The sequence below is a fragment of the Vigna angularis genome, chromosome 5, assembly GCF_016808095.1.
Source record: "Vigna angularis cultivar LongXiaoDou No.4 chromosome 5, ASM1680809v1, whole genome shotgun sequence".
NCBI lineage: Eukaryota > Viridiplantae > Streptophyta > Magnoliopsida > Fabales > Fabaceae > Vigna > Vigna angularis.
The window spans coordinates 11,179,110-11,199,589 of record NC_068974.1 but is presented as its reverse complement, the minus strand read 5'-3'; the positions used below and the strand labels follow the sequence as shown (position 1 = coordinate 11,199,589).

The following is a 20,480-nucleotide window of genomic DNA, read 5'->3' as shown; positions in this document are numbered from 1 at the left end:
GTCAAAGATGGACCCAACCAGAGAAGAAGAAACAAAATGTATGACTAGGGAATTTGTGTGATGTGCTTTAATATCTTGTAAACCATGTGGATTAGCCCCTGAAAAGTCTCCCCAATGGGAGAATATGAACCAAATTATCAAAGAAGTCAGCACTGATGGACTCGACTGTCCTTCGCTAAAGTCCTTAATTTATTTGGAGCTCCTAAATCGCTTTAAAAGAACCAACGGATTTTAGATATATTTCGTACATACAAACAACTCCAAATAAAATGGGAAGGAAATATATGAAAATACCCACAATCAAGCGTAAAATTGGGAGCTTCGTTATGTCAAACCATTTCGCTTTTTGCTACTTGTAGAGAAGATTGTATCACTGATAGACACGTCAAGTATTTTGAATTAATGGTACATTAATATTGGTAGTTGGAGATCGCTGAACCGACGAAAATATTTATCAAACCAGCCACGCCAAAAGTAAGATTATCACTGCTCGCAGCAGTGAAAATCATCAGACAAACAAAATGAACTTAGACATTCCAGAAGCTTTGAATCACATTTCAGGTTATCAAATGATTTTCCGGTACTCTAAAACTAGGTTCTCTCCACAACAAAGGAATGATATGCTCGTATCCACCTCGATACTGTCATTACCTTCTTGACCTTTTCTCTTCCCTCCTCTCAAAATCATGTCTTACTTTTGACTCTGGTCTATCACTATCACTTCTATAAAACCTGTTATCTTGCTTCCTATCATAATCTTCTCTTGACCTTGGTGCAGATTCATCTTCACTGTGTTTTCGAGATCTTCTGTCTTCCCTGTTACTATGAGGTTCTCTTGCCTTGCTTACAAAATCATCCTCATCCTTCCTCCGGGGTCCTTTATCTTCCCTTATGTCTGAATCTCTCAACTTGAGTTCATACTTACCATCATCTGGCTTTATTGACCTCTTGTCTTCCCTTCTACGATGATCTGTTTGCTCAGGAATATCATCGTAATCATCCTTTCTTGATTTCTTTTCTTCTCTCCTATATCGCTCTTCTCTCGAATTATGTTCAAATTCATCATCTCCATACCTTCTTGATCCTTTCTCTTCTCTTCTATTATTATTTTCCCTTCCCTTATATGTATCATCATCATCACGCCACCGCCTTGACCTCTCTTCTCTATCACTTCTCTTAGGTTGGTTCTCGAATGCAGCATCATTGGAACGGGCTTTAGAACGTGAATCTCTGTCTCTAGTTTCTGAATTATGATTTGGTTGATTGGTGCCAAATCCCCTCTCTTTTTTGGGACCCTCAAATTTGTCGTGACCCCATTTTGGATTGTCTTCTTTCTGACCCCAACCTGTATTTGCAGCTCTCTGTATAATGACAACAAAGACAGTAAAAAAGATGAAAAGGTGGCTGCGTAAACCCTCTGTATGTAAGATGTTGTTCCAAAATTTTGAACATTTTACAGCACAACTTCAAAAGTTCAACTATAGGCAAATCAAAAAGGAGGAGAAACAATTTTCAACCGAACAACCACGACAACAAAGTGCAGCAAATTACACTACTTTTCCTTAGGATATATTTCAATTAAAATGCCCTCGCTCAAATTTTAATATTTAAATTTCCGCTAATATCCAAAATTTGATAGTGGAGGTCTAAACTAGTTGTTGATGCTGCCAACAATAATAGCAAGAGGGAGGAAATCCTGAGAAGCTAGTTTATATCAAATGGAGCTTCCGTATAATGCATATTCACTCGTGTATGAAGGAATGTAAATTGTACATATAGAGAGAAATGCAGTCATTTAAGTATTTCTTGGGTAAAGAAAGTGTAATACTCAATAATTGAAAGCCAGGATGACAGAGGAAAATACATGCAGATTTCACGTTAGAACTTAAGCTGTATCAACCATTAATACACTACAATGAGCAAACTTACAAACTATATCAAATTAGACTCATTACAATTTTATATTACAGTCAGGACATATAAAATTCTCATTCAAAACAGTGGTTCATCAAACAATGCCAAATTTCCATTTATTAACATGTTGTCAAACAATGCCCCTTCATTACATAATAACATTCAGGAACATATGACATTATATACCAATATAACGCTGATCTTTGAATAAAAATCAAAACGTGAATGCAATTCAATTCCATAATTCCATTTCTGTTAAGACTGCAATTAGTTTTATTAAACACGGGGAAGGTATCAAGTGAAACTTAACAGTAACCAACAATATCAAAGTGTCATAGACCAATAAAAATCTAATTCCAATAAGTCAAAAGGCACTGCATACGAATACTAAAATTTAATTTACAAAATATAGACCTTAACTCCAAGTTTTCACCGAGTTAATAGAGCTATCATCCACATATCTAAAACATAGCATAAAAAGAAAAAGAAAAACAAATTACTCTGACATTATCATATAACAGTTATCTTACTTGCTCATCATGAGAAAACTTGCAGCATTATTCTAACATCATCATACAACAGTTATCTTACTTGTTCATCATCAGAAAACTTGCAGCATTTCTCAAACATTGTCATAAAACAGTTATCTTACTTGCTCATCATGAGAAAACTTGCAGCTAGCTCCACGAGTACAATCACCCCTTTGAAACGCACGACAAACGCCCCGTGCCTCCCTCTTCTGCCGCTCTGTCTCCTCGTCTTCTTCCTCTTTCTTCTTGTACTTGTCAACATGGTCCACCCTAATAATTCTACCCATAATCTGAGCCCCATTTAAATTATCTGAGTTCCACAAATAAACATCACAACGAAATTCACCATTGTGTCCATTAAAAAATAAAGAAAATAGAGACCCACCCACAGCAAGATTTGTGCTCCTTTGATCCTCATACGCAAGAAACGCAAAACCCTTTGATTTTCCGGTGCCCTTGTCTCTAACGAGATTAACATCAACAACCTCCCCATATCTGAGTAATAAAAAAAATATCATTCAGATTTAAAAGAAAAAGAAAATAAAAAGAGTTGATGAATTGAAATGGAAAAGGGAAGCGAAATACTGAGCAAAAACGGCGAGCAGGTCACCCTCGGTGAGATCGAAGGGAATGCCACCGACGAATACGTAAGCGGAATCTTTGTACTTGGCGTGCCACGAAGCTTGTTCGCCAATTCCGAGTGTAGCTTCTCTGGCGTTGATATTCTGAGTGCGCTTCACCAGTGTTAAAGGGTTCATCTCTCTGCTCAAAACGAAGCAGTGCAAACAGAGAAAGAGGGAAATTGGGGGTTAGGGTAAACGTTTTTGACTCAAAGGTTCTATTTTTTTCTGCATTTGGACTAAATACGGATTTATTCCCTTCCACACATAAAATTCAAATTTACCTTCTGTCTCATTTTAATGTAATTTATTTGATCAAATTTTAAACTTTACAACTACAACTGCATTTGGTCAAACTTTCCTCTAATGTAAAAAAACAAATTAACTTAACAAATTATATTTTTTCTAAATTAAAATATATCAAGTTTAGAATATTTCTAATTTTAAAAATATAAAAACTAAAAACTTATGTACTTTTTTTATTCTTTGGTAAATAACTTTTTTGCTTTCACATTTATTCTAGTAATAATTTTAGACATTTCATAAATAATTTTTTCTAAAATAAATAGTTTTACGAAAGTCACTTGTTTAAGAATTAAATAAGATTTACTATTAAAAATAACTTATATTTTGAAGTAAATTATTAAATAAATACGTAAAAATAGAAAATTTAATTATTTAATTTAAAAATTAAAAATAAATAAACATAGATAAATCGATCGATAATGTCGTTATGGTAAAAATGTGAAATAATGTACAGTTGCTAACAAAATTTGTCGAACTTTTTAAAGATTGAGTACAAGATGATAAATAAAAATTTCAAGTTATTGAAATAATTTTTTTCTATTTAATATTATTGGCTTAACTTCAATAAAAATTATTTAAAATGAGACTAGATTTATTAACTTAATTATTGGTTTTTTTATGGGAGTAGGCAAATCAGTCTATTATATTATCATAATAGATAGATTTTAAAAAAGTTACAAAAATAAACAAAATGTGCATGTTTAATGAGTGATGATTAATTTGTATTGGTACTAAAAAATCATATTTAATGAGTTAATAATGTTTTTAATAAATCATAATTTTATTTAGGAAAACAAATTATTTACTTTCTATATGTTCTTACTAATTGTTTCGGTGGATAATTTTGGGACCGAGAGACTAACCTGTTGATGTGTTTGGGCCGCTCGCTCGCTTTCAAACTCCTGCTATTGGCCGATCGGTGTTGGCACAAACCGATCGGTCTTCGTCTTGACGTGGGAGGATGTACCTGCAAAAGGTACTCTGACGCCCAAGTTAGGCGTGTGATTTGAAGAGCCTCGGCTCTTAGTTGAATATTTAGCGAATGGTTATCCCTATTGAGTATTTGAGAGTAGCGTAGAGTGAATAATGCGTAAGTGGAACGTACCTGGCTTTTGGCCCTGGCTTTGTATTTATTATTTTCCTAAACTGATATGAGCCCAATAAAATATAAACAGAATAAGATATAAACAGATTACCTGGATATCCGGTTGGTTGTTGGTAACCACTCGGTTAATATTTTATACTGTACACTATGCCCCCCAAGTCCGAGTTAAGCGTTTGGCTTTAGCCGTGGTTAACTATAGGACTGATGAGTTTGAGGGAGGCTGCGTTTGCGGAATTGAAAGCGTTTTACCGCTCGACCTTCAACATTAATCGAGCGGGATTTACCGCTCGTCCTTCAACAGGAACTGAGAGGAATTTACCTCTCGGTCTTCGACATTAACCGAGAGGGCTTTACCTCTCGACCTTCTACATTAACCGAGAGGGATTTACCTCTTGACCTTCGACTTTAACCGTGAGGGATTTACCTCTCGACCTTCGACATTAACCGAGAGGGATTTACCTCTCGACCTTCGACATTAACCGAGAGGGATTTACCTCTCGACCTTCTACATTAACCGAGAGGGATTTACCTCTCGACCCTCGACTTTAACCGAGAGGGATTTACCTCTCGACCTTCGACATTAACCGAGAGGGATTTACCTCTCGACCTTCTACATTAACCGAGAGGGATTTACCTCTCGACCCTCGACTTTAACCGAGAGGGATTTACCTCTCGACCTTCGACATTAACCGTGAGGGATTTACCTCTCGACCTTCGACATTAACCGAGAGGGATTTACCTCTCGACCTTCTACATTAACCGAGAGGGATTTACCTCTCGACCCTCGACTTTAACCGAGAGGGATTTACCTCTCGACCTTCGACATTAACCGAGAGGGATTTACCTCTCGACCTTCGACATTAACCGAGAGGGATTTACCTCTCGACCTTCGACATTAACCGAGAGGGATTTACCTCTCGACCTTCTACTTTAACCGAGAGTGATTTACCTCTCGACCTTCTACATTAACCGAGCGGGATTTACCGCTCGTCCTTCAACAGGAACCGAGAGGAATTTACCTCTCGGTCTTCAACATTAATCGAGAGGGCTTTACCTCTCTGCTTTGATCGAGGAGTGCTTCCTAGTGAACGGGCTTTACCGCTCGGCTTTGAGAGGGCTTTACCTCTCTCCCGAGCGGGATTTACCGCTCGGTCTTTGACCTAGGAGTGCTTCCTAGGGAACGGGCTTTACCGTTCGGCTTTGAGAGGGCTTTACCTCTCTGCTGAGCAGGATTTACCGCTCGGTCGCAGACTTGAGCTTTAGTGTTGACGACGAAATTCTTGAATGAAACTGGTAACTTAATGTTCGAGCATGAATTGCTCGGTTTTATTTATTGCATAATGAATGTTTAAGAAAATAACAAAAGTCTAAATCAAGAATTTAAATATGATATTAAATAGAGATTTGGATTCCTCTCTTCAGTTTATAACTCCGCGAACCAATCGTTCACGATGTCGAGTAGGACTGTGACTATAGTCGCGCCCCCGTGCGTTATTCCGATACGTTCGTTCGGGACTTCTTCTTTTTTCCTGTATGTACTTACGGAGATGTCCTGCCCAAATGAGACGTTCTATTTCGTTTTTCAGCGTAATGCATTCTTCTGTAGTATGCCCACGATTCTGATGGAAATGACAGCTCTTCCTTTCATCTGCATATCTTGGAGATGGTTTCGTTTGGAGTGTGAGAAGTTCAGTGTTTAGAGCTTCTTCAAGAACTTTTGCCCTAGGTGCGTTGAGGGTTGTATAGTGATGAAACTTAAACGTTCGGGGAGATTCCCTAGCTTTACCATTATTGTTGAACGGTCTTTTACCGTCCTTTCTACCTTCGGTTGCCTCAGCTTCTTGTTGTCGCTTTCTTTGTGAAATTCGCATATCCTCCATGCGGATGAATTCTGCTATTCGTTCTTGGAGCTCCTCCATAGTTTTTGGCGGTCGTGCATATAATTTCTCAGCAAAATACCCTGGTCTTAGACATGAAGGCAAATTGGTGATGATAAAAGATTGACTTACCTCTTTAACTCGTCGTGCAGTTTCCATATACCTTTTCATAAAGGCCTTCAAAGTTTCTCCCTTTTCCTGTTTAGTATTTACCAATTCCGCTGGCGTTACTTCCTGATTACGATTGGAGGCGTATTGCCTTTTAAAAAGGTTTTCCACAGTGGCGAAGCAATCCACTGTGTTTGGGGGAAGAGTGTTATACCACTCCAATGCTTCGTCCTTGAGTGATAAGGAGAAGGCTCTGCACATAACCGGATCACTGTCCGTGTAGAACATCATTGCATTGGTGAAAATCCTGAGATGATTGTCGGGATCTGTCGATCCATCATACTTATCCAACATAGGAGGGTTCTTCTCTGGCATTGGAGTTTGCATGATGATCGCAGTGAAAGGGAGCAGACTGGAGGGCCGATCGGTTCGTAAGGGGGATGACTCCCTTCTTCCCCGATCGTTCGGGTCAGTATGCCGAGATGGCTGCTGATTACGACTTCCAGCATTATCATTGTGTTGGTTGTTACCCCGATCGGCTGTGGACTCCGAGTGTTGTGCGGACCGTTCGGCACGACCTCGCTCTGCTCTCAACATTGCAATTTCTTTTGCGTGCCTTCGTTGCATCTCTATGCTCCTCGTGGTCATCATTGGGTTTGACGCTCGGCCCCACGGTGGGCGCCAAAATGTTTCGGTGGATAATTTTGGGACCGAGAGACTAACCTGTTGATGTGTTTGGGCCGCTCGCTCGCTTTCAAACTCCTGCTATTGGCCGATCGGTGTTGGCACAAACCGATCGGTCTTCCTCTTGACGTGGGAGGATGTACCTGCAAAAGGTACTCCGACGCCCAAGTTAGGCGTGTGATTTGAAGAGCCTCGGCTCTTAGTTGAATATTTAGCGAATGGTTATCCCTATTGAGTATTTGAGAGTAGCGTAGAGTGAATAATGCGTAAGTGGAACGTACCTGGCTTTTGGCCCTGGCTTTGTATTTATTATTTTCCTAAACTGATATGAGCCCAATAAAATATAAACAGAATAAGATATAAACAGATTACCTGGATATCCGGTTGGTTGTTGGTAACCACTCGGTTAATATTTTATACTGTACAAAATATATATATATATAAAAGTAAACTTCCCTTACAAACCAGGAAAAACAAACCTTTGTTCTACTCTACTTCCACACACAAGCCTTAGCTTTAGCAAATGTTGAATCTCTTCCTCTCAATTCACTTTTCACGGTTGCTAGGGTTCCTTCTTCTATCCCTCACTAACCTAAAATTTATAATCTCCCAAAATAGTCCATAGACCCCCCTTTGACCCATGTATCGTAAAATAAGTTTCCCTAAACTCGTTGTTTTTGGACCTATAATAAAAGAAAGAAAAAGAAGAAAGAGAAAAAAAAAATTAAATGCTCTAAACCTTTTCCCTTACCAAACCACTCAAATTGGGTTGAATCTCTTCCTCTTAATTCACTATTCACAATTTTTAGGGTTCCTTCCCTTATGCCTTACTAATCTAAAATGTATAATCTCTCATAATAGGCCATAGACCCCCTTTAACCTATGAACCTATCGTGAAACAAATTTCCTAAACTCACTATTTTTGGGCTTATAATAAAAGGAAGAAAAAGAAGAAAGAGAAAAAAAAAACTTCTTTAAATGCTCTAAACCACTTCCCACACCAAACCACTCAAACTAGGTAGAGCTCAACAACTTCATCCCAATTCACGGACCATAACAAGCCCAATAGCATGAACAAGGGAAATAAATCCCCAAATGTTGTAGCCATGGTTCAAGCAGGGGCTCTTCATGCATAGGACTAACCTTTACCCTACCCAACCAACATGCATGTTGTTACATATACCGCAAAAACATTTATATAATCCTTATTCGAACCCCTTTGGCATTCAAAACAAAATGCAAGAAAACATGCACATATATGGATTATTAATGTCTTATCGTCACAAAACCAAACTACAATAAAATATTCCTCATTTTCCTTATCCTCACACAACCAAAATATAATAAAATATTTTCCATTTTTCCTAGATCTTACATTCTTTCCAATTCCTGGATACAAATACTCCTTCTTCGTGCTCTCGTTTAATTCTCAAGTTTCTTCTTGCATTCTTTCATCCCAAAGAACCTTCACCGTCCTAATATATTTTCCACAAAGCTTTTTAGTCCGAACATCAAATACTCACATTGGTCTAAATCCACAGTTAAATCCTCAAGGACTTGGATATCATCAGCTTCTAACACATGATCTAGAATTGGAACATATTTCCTCAATTGTGATACATCAAACACATTATGTAAATCTGATAACTGATGTGGTACTTTCATTTCATAAGCTATTGGCGCAATCCTTCTGAGAATCTTATACATTGTAAGAAACTTTGGTGTCTTACCTTAAATTCCAACAATCTCCTCCTATGATATGCATAAGACTGTTTTCTTCTATGAGTTTCTCGCATTCGTTCCTGAATCAACTTTACCTTATTCGTAGTCTACTGTAACAACTCAGGGGCCACTGTTACCACTTTCCCATCCTGGTACCAACACAAAGGTGTTTAACATCACCTCCCATACAAAGCTTCAAAAGGCGTCATCCTGATACTTGAATGATAATTATTATTATACATGAACTATAACAATGACAAGACCTCACTTCAATCTCCGAGATGATTAAGCACACACATCCCCAACAAATCATCCAAAGATTGAATAATCCTTTTAGACTATCTATCTGGATGATATGTTGAACTCATCCTTAATTTCATACTCAAAGCTTATTGTAACGTCTGCTAAAACCTCGATGTGAACTTTGGATCTCGATCTGATACAATACTTGTAGGCACTCCATGAAATCTTATTATCTCTCGGATATACAACTTTGTCAGCTTCTCCAAAATCATTCTCTAATTGTTGGAGAAAATGAGCATTCTTTGTTAGCTTGTTCACTATCACCCAGATGGAATCGTGACCTCTCAATGATTTTGGTAGACGAGTTACAAAATTCATTGAAATATTGTCTCACTTTCATTAAGGAATATCCAATTGTTCTAACATCTCTCCCGACCTCTAGTGTTTTACCTTGGCTTTCTAACATACCAAACAAGACAACACAAACTTTGTCACATCTTTCTTCATTCAACTTAAAAATAATGATTTCAACATATATAAAAGGGATTTGTTTGTCTTTTCACCAACAAACATTAGCAGAAGCTCAATGATATGTTCCTCTTAGAATTAATTTGACATAATTAATCTAGGGTTAAATATGTTTTTAGTCTCTCAACTATCATGCGATTTTAGATTTAGTCCCTTTTTCAAACTTTGCTATACTTTGATCATTGTCCTTAAGAAAACTATAATTTCTAGTCCTCCAAAACCAACGCCGTTAAAATTAGGTTGAGTTGGCTACTAGTGTGTCATACTGTAAACTTAGAAAGTCTCCCTCTCTCCACAACCACCACCACCTCCTCTTCTTTTAATCCTCCGTCAGCAACGACGCCAGTTCTTTTCTTCCTCCCTCCGCCACCAAACCTCCTCTCTCCTCCTCCCACTGGAAAACAGAGTCCCTAACCCACAGACCTGCGAACCCACAAACAAAAATCATAATTTTTGCAATTGTCGCAACCCGTTCTTCCTCATTTTCCTTCTTCATCGCAAACTCTTAATTGTGCCATCTCTTCCCCTTCCTCCAAGCCCTAAACCCTAGTTTCCAGCTTCTTGCACCGCTTCAACCTCTTCCCTTTGTCCATGCACAATTACTATACCAATAATTTACTTCTGAAATACCTTTCCCCTTGCTTCGTGAACGCATATAATGCCAACTATTCGTGATTGAATTTCCAAATCTGGAGAGGTTAACATAATCTAGGAGCTTCACCGATTGAATATTTTGATGTTAGAGAGAAGGGTCATTGTGCAGTCCTAATCATTCAGTCAACATTGGAAAGTGCAGTAGAGAAATTTCACTACCAATTACACTTTTTTATTTTTTTTTGTTTCTTTTGGGTGTTTAAAGCCTATTTTATTCCCGTGGTTGCTGAACCTAGAATAATTTTGTCATTAACATTTTCCATTTGTTTACCTTTTGTAGTATTGACTTTATGCAATCAAGAAATTTTTACTTTGCTATTCATTTATATAACTGTTTTCAATGATAACTCTTTTAGATAAGTATAAAATTTGTATCAATAATATATAAAATATATAAAATAAATATAAAATTAGAGTTTTTATTTGAATTGAATTCTTTTAGTTGGTTCAATTATGAGTTGTCTTCAATTTTATTCAGCTTATATTTCAAGTTTTGAAATTCAAAACCCATGTCACGCTTTCATTCGTTATTTGGGTGTGGTTTTTTTTTCCTTTGAGTTCTTAAGAGACTTTACGAGGAAATGTGGTAATACCTTGCTGCTTCATGATAAGGAAAATATGAATGATACTCAAATGAAAGTTTATCTTGATACTGAAAAGTTGCTCGCACCATGTTATGCAATGAACTAATATGATTGTTGGAGTGAATTCAATTCTTACTTTACTGAGTGAAATATGAATCTACGAAAACATGTTCTCCAACTGCAATCTTTGTGAAATTTGTTTACATTATCTTCTAATCATTCAATTCTATAACAACAATTATCGTCCCAGACTTCCTTTTTAGCTCACTAGTATGGTATCAGTACAAGTTATATATGAAACCAAACATATAAAGCAATAATCAAGCATAAAAATTCAACCCTTTACTTTCATCTCTCGGTGAAATGAACAAATAGATGAGGAGATTAAAACAGATAATGAGCAAGAGTTATTTACCAAAGCTGAGGCCTTCATTGGAAACTTCTACAAACAATTAAAGATGTAGAAAGAGATCTATCAGGAAGCCTTTTAGGAATGCATCACTTTTTTTTCTAAAAATAAATCATTTGAATTTTGCTAAATTGTATAAACACTGGTTCTGTTATGCTTCTGTCATATTTTTTCGTCATGGGTTTGTACATATTTTAGGCTAGAACCAAGGAATGTTTGTCAATTATCATATGATATTTCTGTTGAGAGAATTTTACAGTGTCAATTTTCATGCTTCCAAAACCAAAGCAATCCAAATCTGATTGGCAATATGATAAGTAACAACTAATGGCCAAATCAAATGCATCCTTCTTAACTTTGAGATCGGGAGAACTATCATGCTTCCTATACAAGACATTTGATATCAACGCCAAAACCCTTTACCGTAAAGCTCCTAACCATAGACCTAAGTATCCGTTGCAAGACATTCAAAATCCTCAACCCCTTGAACACAACCTGCTCCTAATGAATAAACACGCAAGTGAAACTTAACAGTAACCAACAATATCAAAGTGTCATAAACCAATAAAAATCTAATTCCAATAAGTCAAAAGGCACTGCATACGAATACTAAAATTTAATTTACAAAATATAGACCTTAACTCCAAGTTTTCACTGAGTTAATAGAGCTATCATCCACATATCTAAAACATAGCATAAAAAGAAAAAGAAAAACAAATTACTCTGACATTATCATATAACAGTTATCTTACTTGCTCATCATGAGAAAACTTGCAGCATTATTCTAACATCATCATACAACAGTTATCTTACTTGTTCATCATCAGAAAACTTGCAGCATTTCTCAAACATTGTCATAAAACAGTTATCTTACTTGCTCATCATGAGAAAACTTGCAGCTAGCTCCACGAATACAATCACCCCTTTGAAACGCACGACAAACACCCCATGCCTCCCTCTTCTGCCGCTCTGTCTCCTCGTCTTCTTCCTCTTTCTTCTTGTACTTGTCAACATGGTCCACCCTAATAATTCTACCCATAATCTGAGCCCCATTTAAATTACCCACAGCAAGATTTGTGCTCCTTTGATCCTCATACGCAAGAAACGCAAAACCCTTTGATTTTCCGGTGCCCTTGTCTCTAACGAGATTAAGATCAACAACCTCCCCATATCTGAGTAATAAAAAAAATTATCATTCAGATTTAAAAGAAAAAGAAAATAAAAAGAGTTGATGAATTGAAATGGAAAAGGGAAGTGAAATACTGAGCAAAAACGGCGAGCAGGTCACCCTCGGTGAGATCGAAGGGAATGCCACCGACGAATACGTAAGCGGAATCTTTGTACTTGGCGTGCCACGAAGCTTGTTCGCCAATTCCGAGTGCAGCTTCTCTGGCGTTGATATTCTGAGTGCGCTTCACCAGTGTTAAAGGGTTCATCTCTCTGCTCAAAACGAAGCAGTGCAAACAGAGAAAGAGGGAAATTGGGGGTTAGGGTAAACGTTTTTGACTCAAAGGTTCTATTTTTTTGGAAAATGATACTTGAACAACTTCATTTGACAACATTTAGACACGGGACACGTGTCTAAATGTGAGCGGTCCACGTTTTTAATGAAAAAGCTGTTCAAATCTGACGTGGCAAGGGCCGGCCAGGGGTTAGAAGTTGCGTTTGAAATTTGAAATTCATTTCCAACATTGTACAGAGAGAAGCGGCGCGAACATTCAGAGGGAGGCTGTGACCTAGAGAGAGAGCCTGAGAGAGTTGGAGAAAGGGAGTTCGAGCGAGAGGTCCGACGGATTGCTTGCCGGAGTGTCGCCGGACAACGTTGAAGGCCGTCGGAGGTCCTCAAGCCCTCCAGCCGGTTCCGATTCACGGTCGTCGCAGCTCCGACGTTGGCGAACGAACCGAAGACGGCGTCGTCTTCCCTCCGGCCCAGCGAACTAGGTGCGCGTTCTTAGTCTCGCTTCGTCCCACCTGCTTCCCTCCCTATGCCGGACCTTTGCATTCACCGCCGGAGTGCCGACTGTACGGTGGACGAAAAAGAGGGGTTTTCGGGGTTGTTAGTCCCACCCACACATTTTTCTTCTTGTGTGTTCCAACCGGCACACGTTGTGTTCACTGAAGGTTCGTTTGTTTTATTTCAGTGGAATGAAGCTTTAATCTATGTATGATGTTGTTTGTGGATGATTTTGGTTATGTATGATATGTTGTTTGTAAGCTGTAAAAATATGACTTGTTAGATGACGGTGGAATGTTGTTTATGTACGATGGAGGTGGTTTGTTAATAGTATTTGTTGGATGAATTAAATGTGTGGTGATTGATACTATGGACATGACACATGGGTTATCACATGGAATCATTAAAAGTGTAGAACTGTAGCACACTGATTCACATTTTATTCGAATTGTTGGAGAAACAAAAGTGCATTATTACATTCAAACTGTAGCAGACTGGAAAGAAACACACGCAGCTGCCACGGTTCACATTGGACAATTGGGCTTTGGCAATTTAAGGAAGCAGCTACTAATTCACTTGAGCTGGGAGGGTGCACTCGGTCCAAACAGCTGATGCTTGTCCAGCTTAGTGAAGCCACGGTCCAACACAAGATCACACATCCCGCACCAAGGCAATGAGGCCCACGGAAGAAGGGAATGTAGCACTCCAACCGAAGAGAAAACAGAAGAAAGCAAGAAGTGGTGTACACGTGATGTAGAGCTGGACACGGTGCATTCCATTTTCGAACAAGAAGCACACTACACGTTGGAGGCAGCAGAGCATACAAGAAGCGTGGGAGATATTATTTTCTTTGGTTCAACTGGAAGACGCATGGCCTGCACACTGACGCCCCAAGAGAATAACAAACACATCCAGCATGGTCCGGAGGAAGAAAATAGAAAAGAAAGAGGCTGCACTCATTCACTCTCGGGGACTGATAACTGCCACCTCCAGAAATGCAGAAAGAATAGCTGCACGCTTGCTGCCACTTTGGTTCAGGAATTCTCTGAAAAGAGGAGTGGAGAAATTATTTTTGTAAGAGAGGTGGAGAACAAGAGAAGGTGGACGGCCAGGAGCAGGGAGATTCTCCAACAACAACTCTAGGTTCTCATCTTTTTTCCAGGGGCTCTGGAAGAAAGGGGGACGACATTCAGCATGCAGATGGGGACGGGAGAACTCTCTCATATTGTTTTTGTTTCTTGGAGAACGTTGCCTTGAGAGAGGAGAACTGCACCCAACCCACACCTCAGTACACATCCAGCTGCCATATACTTCTCAGACGGACTCTCTCACCTTTGGCTCTTGGTCTTTGGAACGTTGCTTTTGGAGATAGGAGGACTGCATCCAGCTGCCAACTTGGAGGCGCACGTTCACTAGCCAACGCGTACGTACACATCCAGTTGCAAATGGTTTCGCTTGGAACGTCTTTGGAGAGCTTGGAATGAGAGATTGAAGCAGCACTGCATCCAGCTTGGAACGTTCTCTAATATTAATTTTATATTTTCAGGTATAGAAAGTTGAAGCAGCACTGTATCAAATCCAATTTTTAAACAATTTAAGATAGGATATTTTAAATCTATTTAAAACTGATACTTGTCAACACCCAATTTTGTCCGGATTGACTAATAGATTTGTTTTATTCATGAGTGTAAAATAAAAATAAAAAAATAAAATAAAAATAAAATTAAAACATAACAATAAAAAAAAGAGCGTTCGTCCTCGACCGTTCGTCCTTTGCCTTATTCGACTGTTCGTCCATTCATTCCTTTACGACGTTCGGCAATTCTCAGCTTCAACCGTTCGATCATAGTGTTTTAGTGAACGTTCGGTCTTCATTTGAACGTTCGGTCTTGGTGAATTCTCATTTCAACGCTCGGTCTCCATGATGTTTCTCTTCAGCGTTCGGTTTTGAGCGTTCGGTCCAATATGGTTTGATCAACAAACAGTGCTCAGCAAAATAGCGTTCAGTCACATTATGTGAACGCTCGTTCGGTATGCTTACTCTTAGTTGAACTTTCGATCTTGATGGGCGTACTTCCAAACAGTATATAATAGGTGTTAATCTGGTACCGTTCGGTCAGGCTTTGATTTGATACTGTTCGGTTAGGTGCTGATGTGATACCGATCGGTCATGTGTTGTGATCTTTCGGCCAGGGTGCAAAACGTTCGTCCCAGTGGTATCCGGTTTAATGTTTGATCATATTTGTTTTTAGGTGGCGAGCGTTCGGTTTTGGCATTTTGACATGCTAGTGATTTTAACGCTTGGTAACTCTTAAGCGTTCGGCCTGGATCAGAGGTTTGTGTATGGTCGTTCGTCATACAGCGTTCGGTAGCAGATCCCGTATTGCCCGAGCGTCCAAAAGTAGTGGAGGCTTGCGTTTTTAAATTTTCTTTTAAATTTGTCTGAGCATTACAGTGTAGAGGACGAACGGTCACGAAAGATAGAAAGTGAACGAACGGTCGTGCAGTGGGAGGAGCCGAACGGTTGTATAGTGTGCAGGACGAACGATATAAAGATATGGAGAATAGGAATGATCAGGACGAGCGGTAGATGATAGAGAGTAACCGGGACGAGCGGTAGAGTCTGAAAAGCCGAACGTCTATGCAGAAACGCTCATCGCCAGGAGAACGAACGCTCGCCCTCTGGACGCAAAAGAGCACGCTCGTCCAGCGAACAGGAGTTGACGCTCGTCCTTCAAGCAGAAATGGACCCTTGTCCAGCGAGGACGCTCGTCCGGATCAGTGGACCCCCCCCCCTTTTTTATTTTTTTTATTTTACACTCATGATGAAAATAAATAAATCTATTTGTCATTCCGGACGAAATTGGGTGTTGATACACAGGCTAAATAAGTGGGTACTTAGGTTAAGCTTTTTCCACACAAATGCGAACTTGGTACACCACACTCATTCAGGGGTGCCTAATGTGTTCTCCCTCATTCGTTGTCTTTGTGATTAATTTCGAAACAATTATTTGTCAATTTATTAACAAATTCGTCCCAATCCAACCTCAATTGGTAACGCTCCAGGTGTAGGACCAGAACTGGTACCAAAGGCTAAATAAGTGGGTACTTTGTTATAACTCTTTGCACAGACAGGCCAAATAGGTACTTGGATAAAACGTTTTACACATGAAAGTCAATTAAGTACAACAAACTGAATTTTAACTACCAAATATATTTGTCAACAATTTCTGAAATCAGATTGGATGTGCAACCAATACATAAATATGAAATGTAACAACAACTATTCTTTCATCAATAATCCCCAACATTCTACAAAAGGCCTAAATCTTCCAACACTTGATTCCTCTGCATGTTGTCCACATCCAAAATCCATTGACAAACATATTGCTCCCTAAATTGTTGTAGTTCTTCCTGTAAAGACAATAATGCACAAAACATGAATCCAATGCAACATTTGTATGAAAGATGCACAACATAGAAATTTTGACAGCTTACAGTTGTGTAACTGGGCATTGTGTTTCTTTCATATTTGTCAATGCCATCCCACAACTCCATAATTTTCAAAACAATTACTCCACAATCAAATCTACAACAACACAAGTCCAACAACGCAAGTATCATATTTAACATATCATTTATACAAGAAAATATTATATTTACAAAAATCAACATTACAAACATACTTGTTTGGTTGGATTGGAGTATGCAACTGTTGTCCCTCAAATGATGGTTTCTTGTCTTCCGAACAATTCAACAAATGTCCAAAAAGCAATGCAAGATTATGTGCTTGGAAACAACATACTTCCCTTATAAATTTGTAATTACAAAGTAAACATCAATTACTATACATACAATGACATTGTCAATCTTTTGTCGTTCTTTTCTTTTGTGCCCTAAAGAGTCCAGTGCAAACAGTCAAACAACAAATCTATGGAAGTCAAATACAATCCTGCGTACCTTCTTCCTTCTATCACGTCCTTTACTTTGTTCACCAAGTTCCTCCATGACACTACACCAACACAAAAAGTTAAATTACATTACACCAACACAATCAAGTAAAAGAACAAAATGGAAATGATAACAAACATTGTCAGCATTTGTTAAAAGACAACCAAAAAGAGAACAAAAAAATAATACTAATTTATTAATTCATATCATTCGTGCCACATAAAAATACATTTTGTAAGACTCGTGGTACAGGAACAGAACTGGTACCTAAGGCAAATTAACTGGGTACCTGGGTTCAAGTTTTAGCACACCGAGGCCAACAACGACCACCACACTAATTTTGGGGTGCCTTCTTTATTTTCCCTCATTTGATCTACTTCTACATTATCTGGGAACAATTTCTTAACAATTTTTTAACAAATTCGTGCCACATAAAAATACATTTTCTAACACTCATGGAACAGGAACATAACTGGTACCTTAGGCAGAATATGTGGGTACCTGGGTTCCAATTTTTGCACACCAAGGCCAACTAAGTCCACCACTCTTATTTTGGGGTGCCTTGTTTGTTTTCCCTCGTTTCAGCTACTTCTAAGTAATCTGGGAACAATTTCTTAACATTTTTTTAACAAATTCGTGTCACATAAAAATACATTTTCTAGGACCCTGGGTTCACCAACATAACTCGTACCAAAGTCGAATGAACTGGGTAATTGGGTTCAAGTTTTTTCACAGCAAGGCCAACTAGGTTCACCACTCTCATTTTGAGGTGGCTTGTTTTTTTTCACAGCAAGGCCAACGCGGTCCATGACTATCAATCGAAAAAAATTACAACAACAATGTAAGATTAAGCAAACAACAAGTATACAAATCAGTAACACAACAAAATCCACTTGGGAGACATTTCATACATAAGCAAAAGCATCCACAAACAACATCATGCATGTATGAAACCTTCATTCTGTTGGAACAATCGGTACCGTTATAGAATTTTGCACAGCGGAATAACTTATAAAGCGGAAAGCGTGTTCAGTCAAACTCTTAATAAGATGGTCAGTTTTAGAAATTTAATTTTCTTAGAGACAAATTTCCAAACCGTTGATGTACGTACAATAAAATAAGTATAGGGAATAAGAAGAACAACACAGAATTTTTATCCTGGTTCGAATCAAAAGATTCTACGTCCAGTCGTTAATCACTATAAATAGTGATTAACCTTTTTCACTAAAAATTGTTTAACAGATTACAAGATAATGAACAATAAAAATGAATAGAACTACTCTACCAACTTGAAGAGAACCACTTCAGCAATCGACCAACGATTCACAAGCTTCTCCTTTCACAAGACCAGGCAGAGCACCTTGCTAACTTGAAGAGAGTCTGCTCCGACTATCGACACACGATACGCGAGCCTCTCCTTTCACAAGACCAAGCAAGGGAACAATGAACAAAAAGCTTTCTGAGAACGTTCCTTTGACACACAGTGTTCTAAGCTTTCTCAGTTCAAAAACAACGTTAACGTTCTAATTTCTCCAAAACAAAATATATAGCCAAGTACACTGAATGCCAAAGGTCAGATCCCAACTGCCATGAATAATCGATTATTGTAAGTGATAATCGATTATTCAAGTCCGTTATAGGTTTTCAAAAATGTGATAATCGATTATATGAAGTGATAATCGATTATTCAAGTATGACTTGTGATAATCGATTATTGCTTCATCATAATCGATTATTGTAGTTAAAAATGTAAGTTTACAAGGTTTACAAGAATTTCCTACTACATTTAATTTCTACAAATTGCTTTTAACTAATTCTAATATCTTCTGCAACTAAAACTTCTTGTAACATCATCAAAACAAATTTCTTCAAGATTTACCAATACTCCTTATTGGTAACAATCTCCCCCTTTTTGATGATGATCAAAAATTCAATTTTAAAAGCAAATTTGGCTTACCTGCAAAACATACAAGCTAACAAACAACAACAAGGTTAGCAATACCTGTAATAATTTATACTTCTCCCCCTTTTTGATCAGAAGCAAAAAGATCAGATGTTAAAGGCTCCCCCTAAATATGATCTCCCCCTTAATTAATCAAAGGATGCATATAATCAAGAGATCATTTTATTTATGAAAATAAAGATTACATTGGAAGAAGACACATAACAGACTGAATTATAACATAGATGAAATGGCAAGTAAACAACAAAACAGTCTTACAGAGAACCTATATCTAAAACTCAGGACTAGGAGATCTCTCGGGAGGTTGAATGTTGAGATGATGCTCGATGTTAGAAAGGCGAACATCAAGATCAAGAAATTGATCAACCATGTACTCTTCAACAGATCGTTGCCAATCATAAATCTCCTCAAAGTGAGTCTTTTGTGCAAGACTCATATCCTCCAATTGTTTAGATAACCTTGCAAAATGTTCTTCCATAGAAGTTGAGGAAGAAGAGGGTATGTTGGATGGTCCAGCATCAGATGGAGCAGCAACACTTACTGGGTCAGCCATATGAGTGTCCATGTCATCATCTTCATCGACATCAGGATGATCATCATCTTTGTGAATAAGGACTCTGCCTCTAGTAATGAATCCCATCTGACGAAAGGTAGTATCGCCAATTTCCGAGCCAACAACTTGAGTGGCTTGGACAAGTTCTCCTTCAACATTGACACCTTTGTACTCCAAGATTCTAGAAATAAGAAGAGCATAAGGAAGGTGATAGGAAGGGGATTTCTTAGCTTTTACCATAGTGTCAGCAATGAGAGCAGGCCAATCGATGTGTATGTGATTTAGGATCCCATACAGAAGAAGTAGATCCTGTTCAGAGCATTGAGCATGATTGGTTGCTCTAGGACATAGGATCCAGACAAGTAAGTAGTGAATCATCCTTTCTTCAACCTTGAAACCTCCAACAAGCAATTGCCTTCGATTAGTCTGTTGTTCAGGGTGACGTAGGAAGGATTGGAAGGTCAATAATCGATCGAAATCTTGGAGTCCGAGATGAACTTTGACAGCATCATCCCAGATGGGTAGTTGGGCAACGTTGGTCCACACATCATCATCTAAAATTATGCGGACACCCTTGACTTTAGTGGAAATAATCCCATCTCGATATCTCATGTTGAAATAGAACACTCTGATAAGATCGGGATAAATGCAACCTTTTTGCTCCACCAGATTTGAGAGTCCTTGATCATTAAAAAACTCTAGAAATTGAAATCCATAGAAACGGAAAAAATCAAGGCGAATATACTTTACTGCCATGATTCTTCTCTCTTGCCAG

General features: G+C 38.3%; 3 protein-coding genes across 3 annotated transcripts; all 3 read right to left on the bottom strand.

The window, feature by feature from the left end:
• Positions 1–302: 302 nt before the first annotated feature.
• Positions 303–3,287, bottom strand: LOC108338952 (zinc finger CCCH domain-containing protein 25). Its single transcript, XM_017576039.2, has 4 exons — positions 3,030–3,287; positions 2,830–2,939; positions 2,567–2,754; positions 303–1,361 (listed from the first exon to the last, which is right to left on the bottom strand). The coding sequence occupies exons 1-4, from the start codon at positions 3,200–3,202 to the stop codon at positions 648–650; spliced, it is 1,185 nt and encodes a 394-aa protein (XP_017431528.2). The 5' UTR covers positions 3,203–3,287; the 3' UTR covers positions 303–647.
• A 2,606-nt stretch (positions 3,288–5,893) lies between these two features.
• LOC108339207 (uncharacterized) lies at positions 5,894–7,108 on the bottom strand. The gene has a single exon (XM_017576348.1). The coding sequence runs from the start codon at positions 7,106–7,108 to the stop codon at positions 5,894–5,896; it is 1,215 nt and encodes a 404-aa protein (XP_017431837.1).
• A 4,260-nt stretch (positions 7,109–11,368) lies between these two features.
• On the bottom strand, positions 11,369–12,790 carry LOC128196496 (zinc finger CCCH domain-containing protein 25-like). Its single transcript, XM_052877569.1, has 3 exons — positions 12,548–12,790; positions 12,159–12,456; positions 11,369–11,785 (listed from the first exon to the last, which is right to left on the bottom strand). The coding sequence occupies exons 1-3, from the start codon at positions 12,718–12,720 to the stop codon at positions 11,669–11,671; spliced, it is 588 nt and encodes a 195-aa protein (XP_052733529.1). The 5' UTR covers positions 12,721–12,790; the 3' UTR covers positions 11,369–11,668.
• Between the last annotated feature and the right edge of the window lie 7,690 nt (positions 12,791–20,480).

Bases quoted from the DNA above. Each gene is read 5' to 3' on its own strand.
- LOC108338952 (XM_017576039.2), bottom strand. From the start codon at position 3,202: ATGAACCCTTTAACACTGGTGAAGCGCACTCAGAATATCAACGCCAGA. The intron at 2,940-3,029 runs GTATTTCGCTTC...TTTATTACTCAG, and splicing joins CTGCTCGCCGTTTTTGCTCA to ATATGGGGAGGTTGTTGATG. The intron at 1,362-2,566 runs GTAAGATAACTG...GTCATTATACAG, and splicing joins AGTTTTCTCATGATGAGCAA to AGAGCTGCAAATACAGGTTG.
- LOC108339207 (XM_017576348.1), bottom strand. From the start codon at position 7,108: ATGACCACGAGGAGCATAGAGATGCAACGAAGGCACGCAAAAGAAATT.
- LOC128196496 (XM_052877569.1), bottom strand. From the start codon at position 12,720: ATGAACCCTTTAACACTGGTGAAGCGCACTCAGAATATCAACGCCAGA. The intron at 12,457-12,547 runs GTATTTCACTTC...TTTATTACTCAG, and splicing joins CTGCTCGCCGTTTTTGCTCA to ATATGGGGAGGTTGTTGATC. The intron at 11,786-12,158 runs GTAAGATAACTG...TTTATTCATTAG, and splicing joins AGTTTTCTCATGATGAGCAA to GAGCAGGTTGTGTTCAAGGG.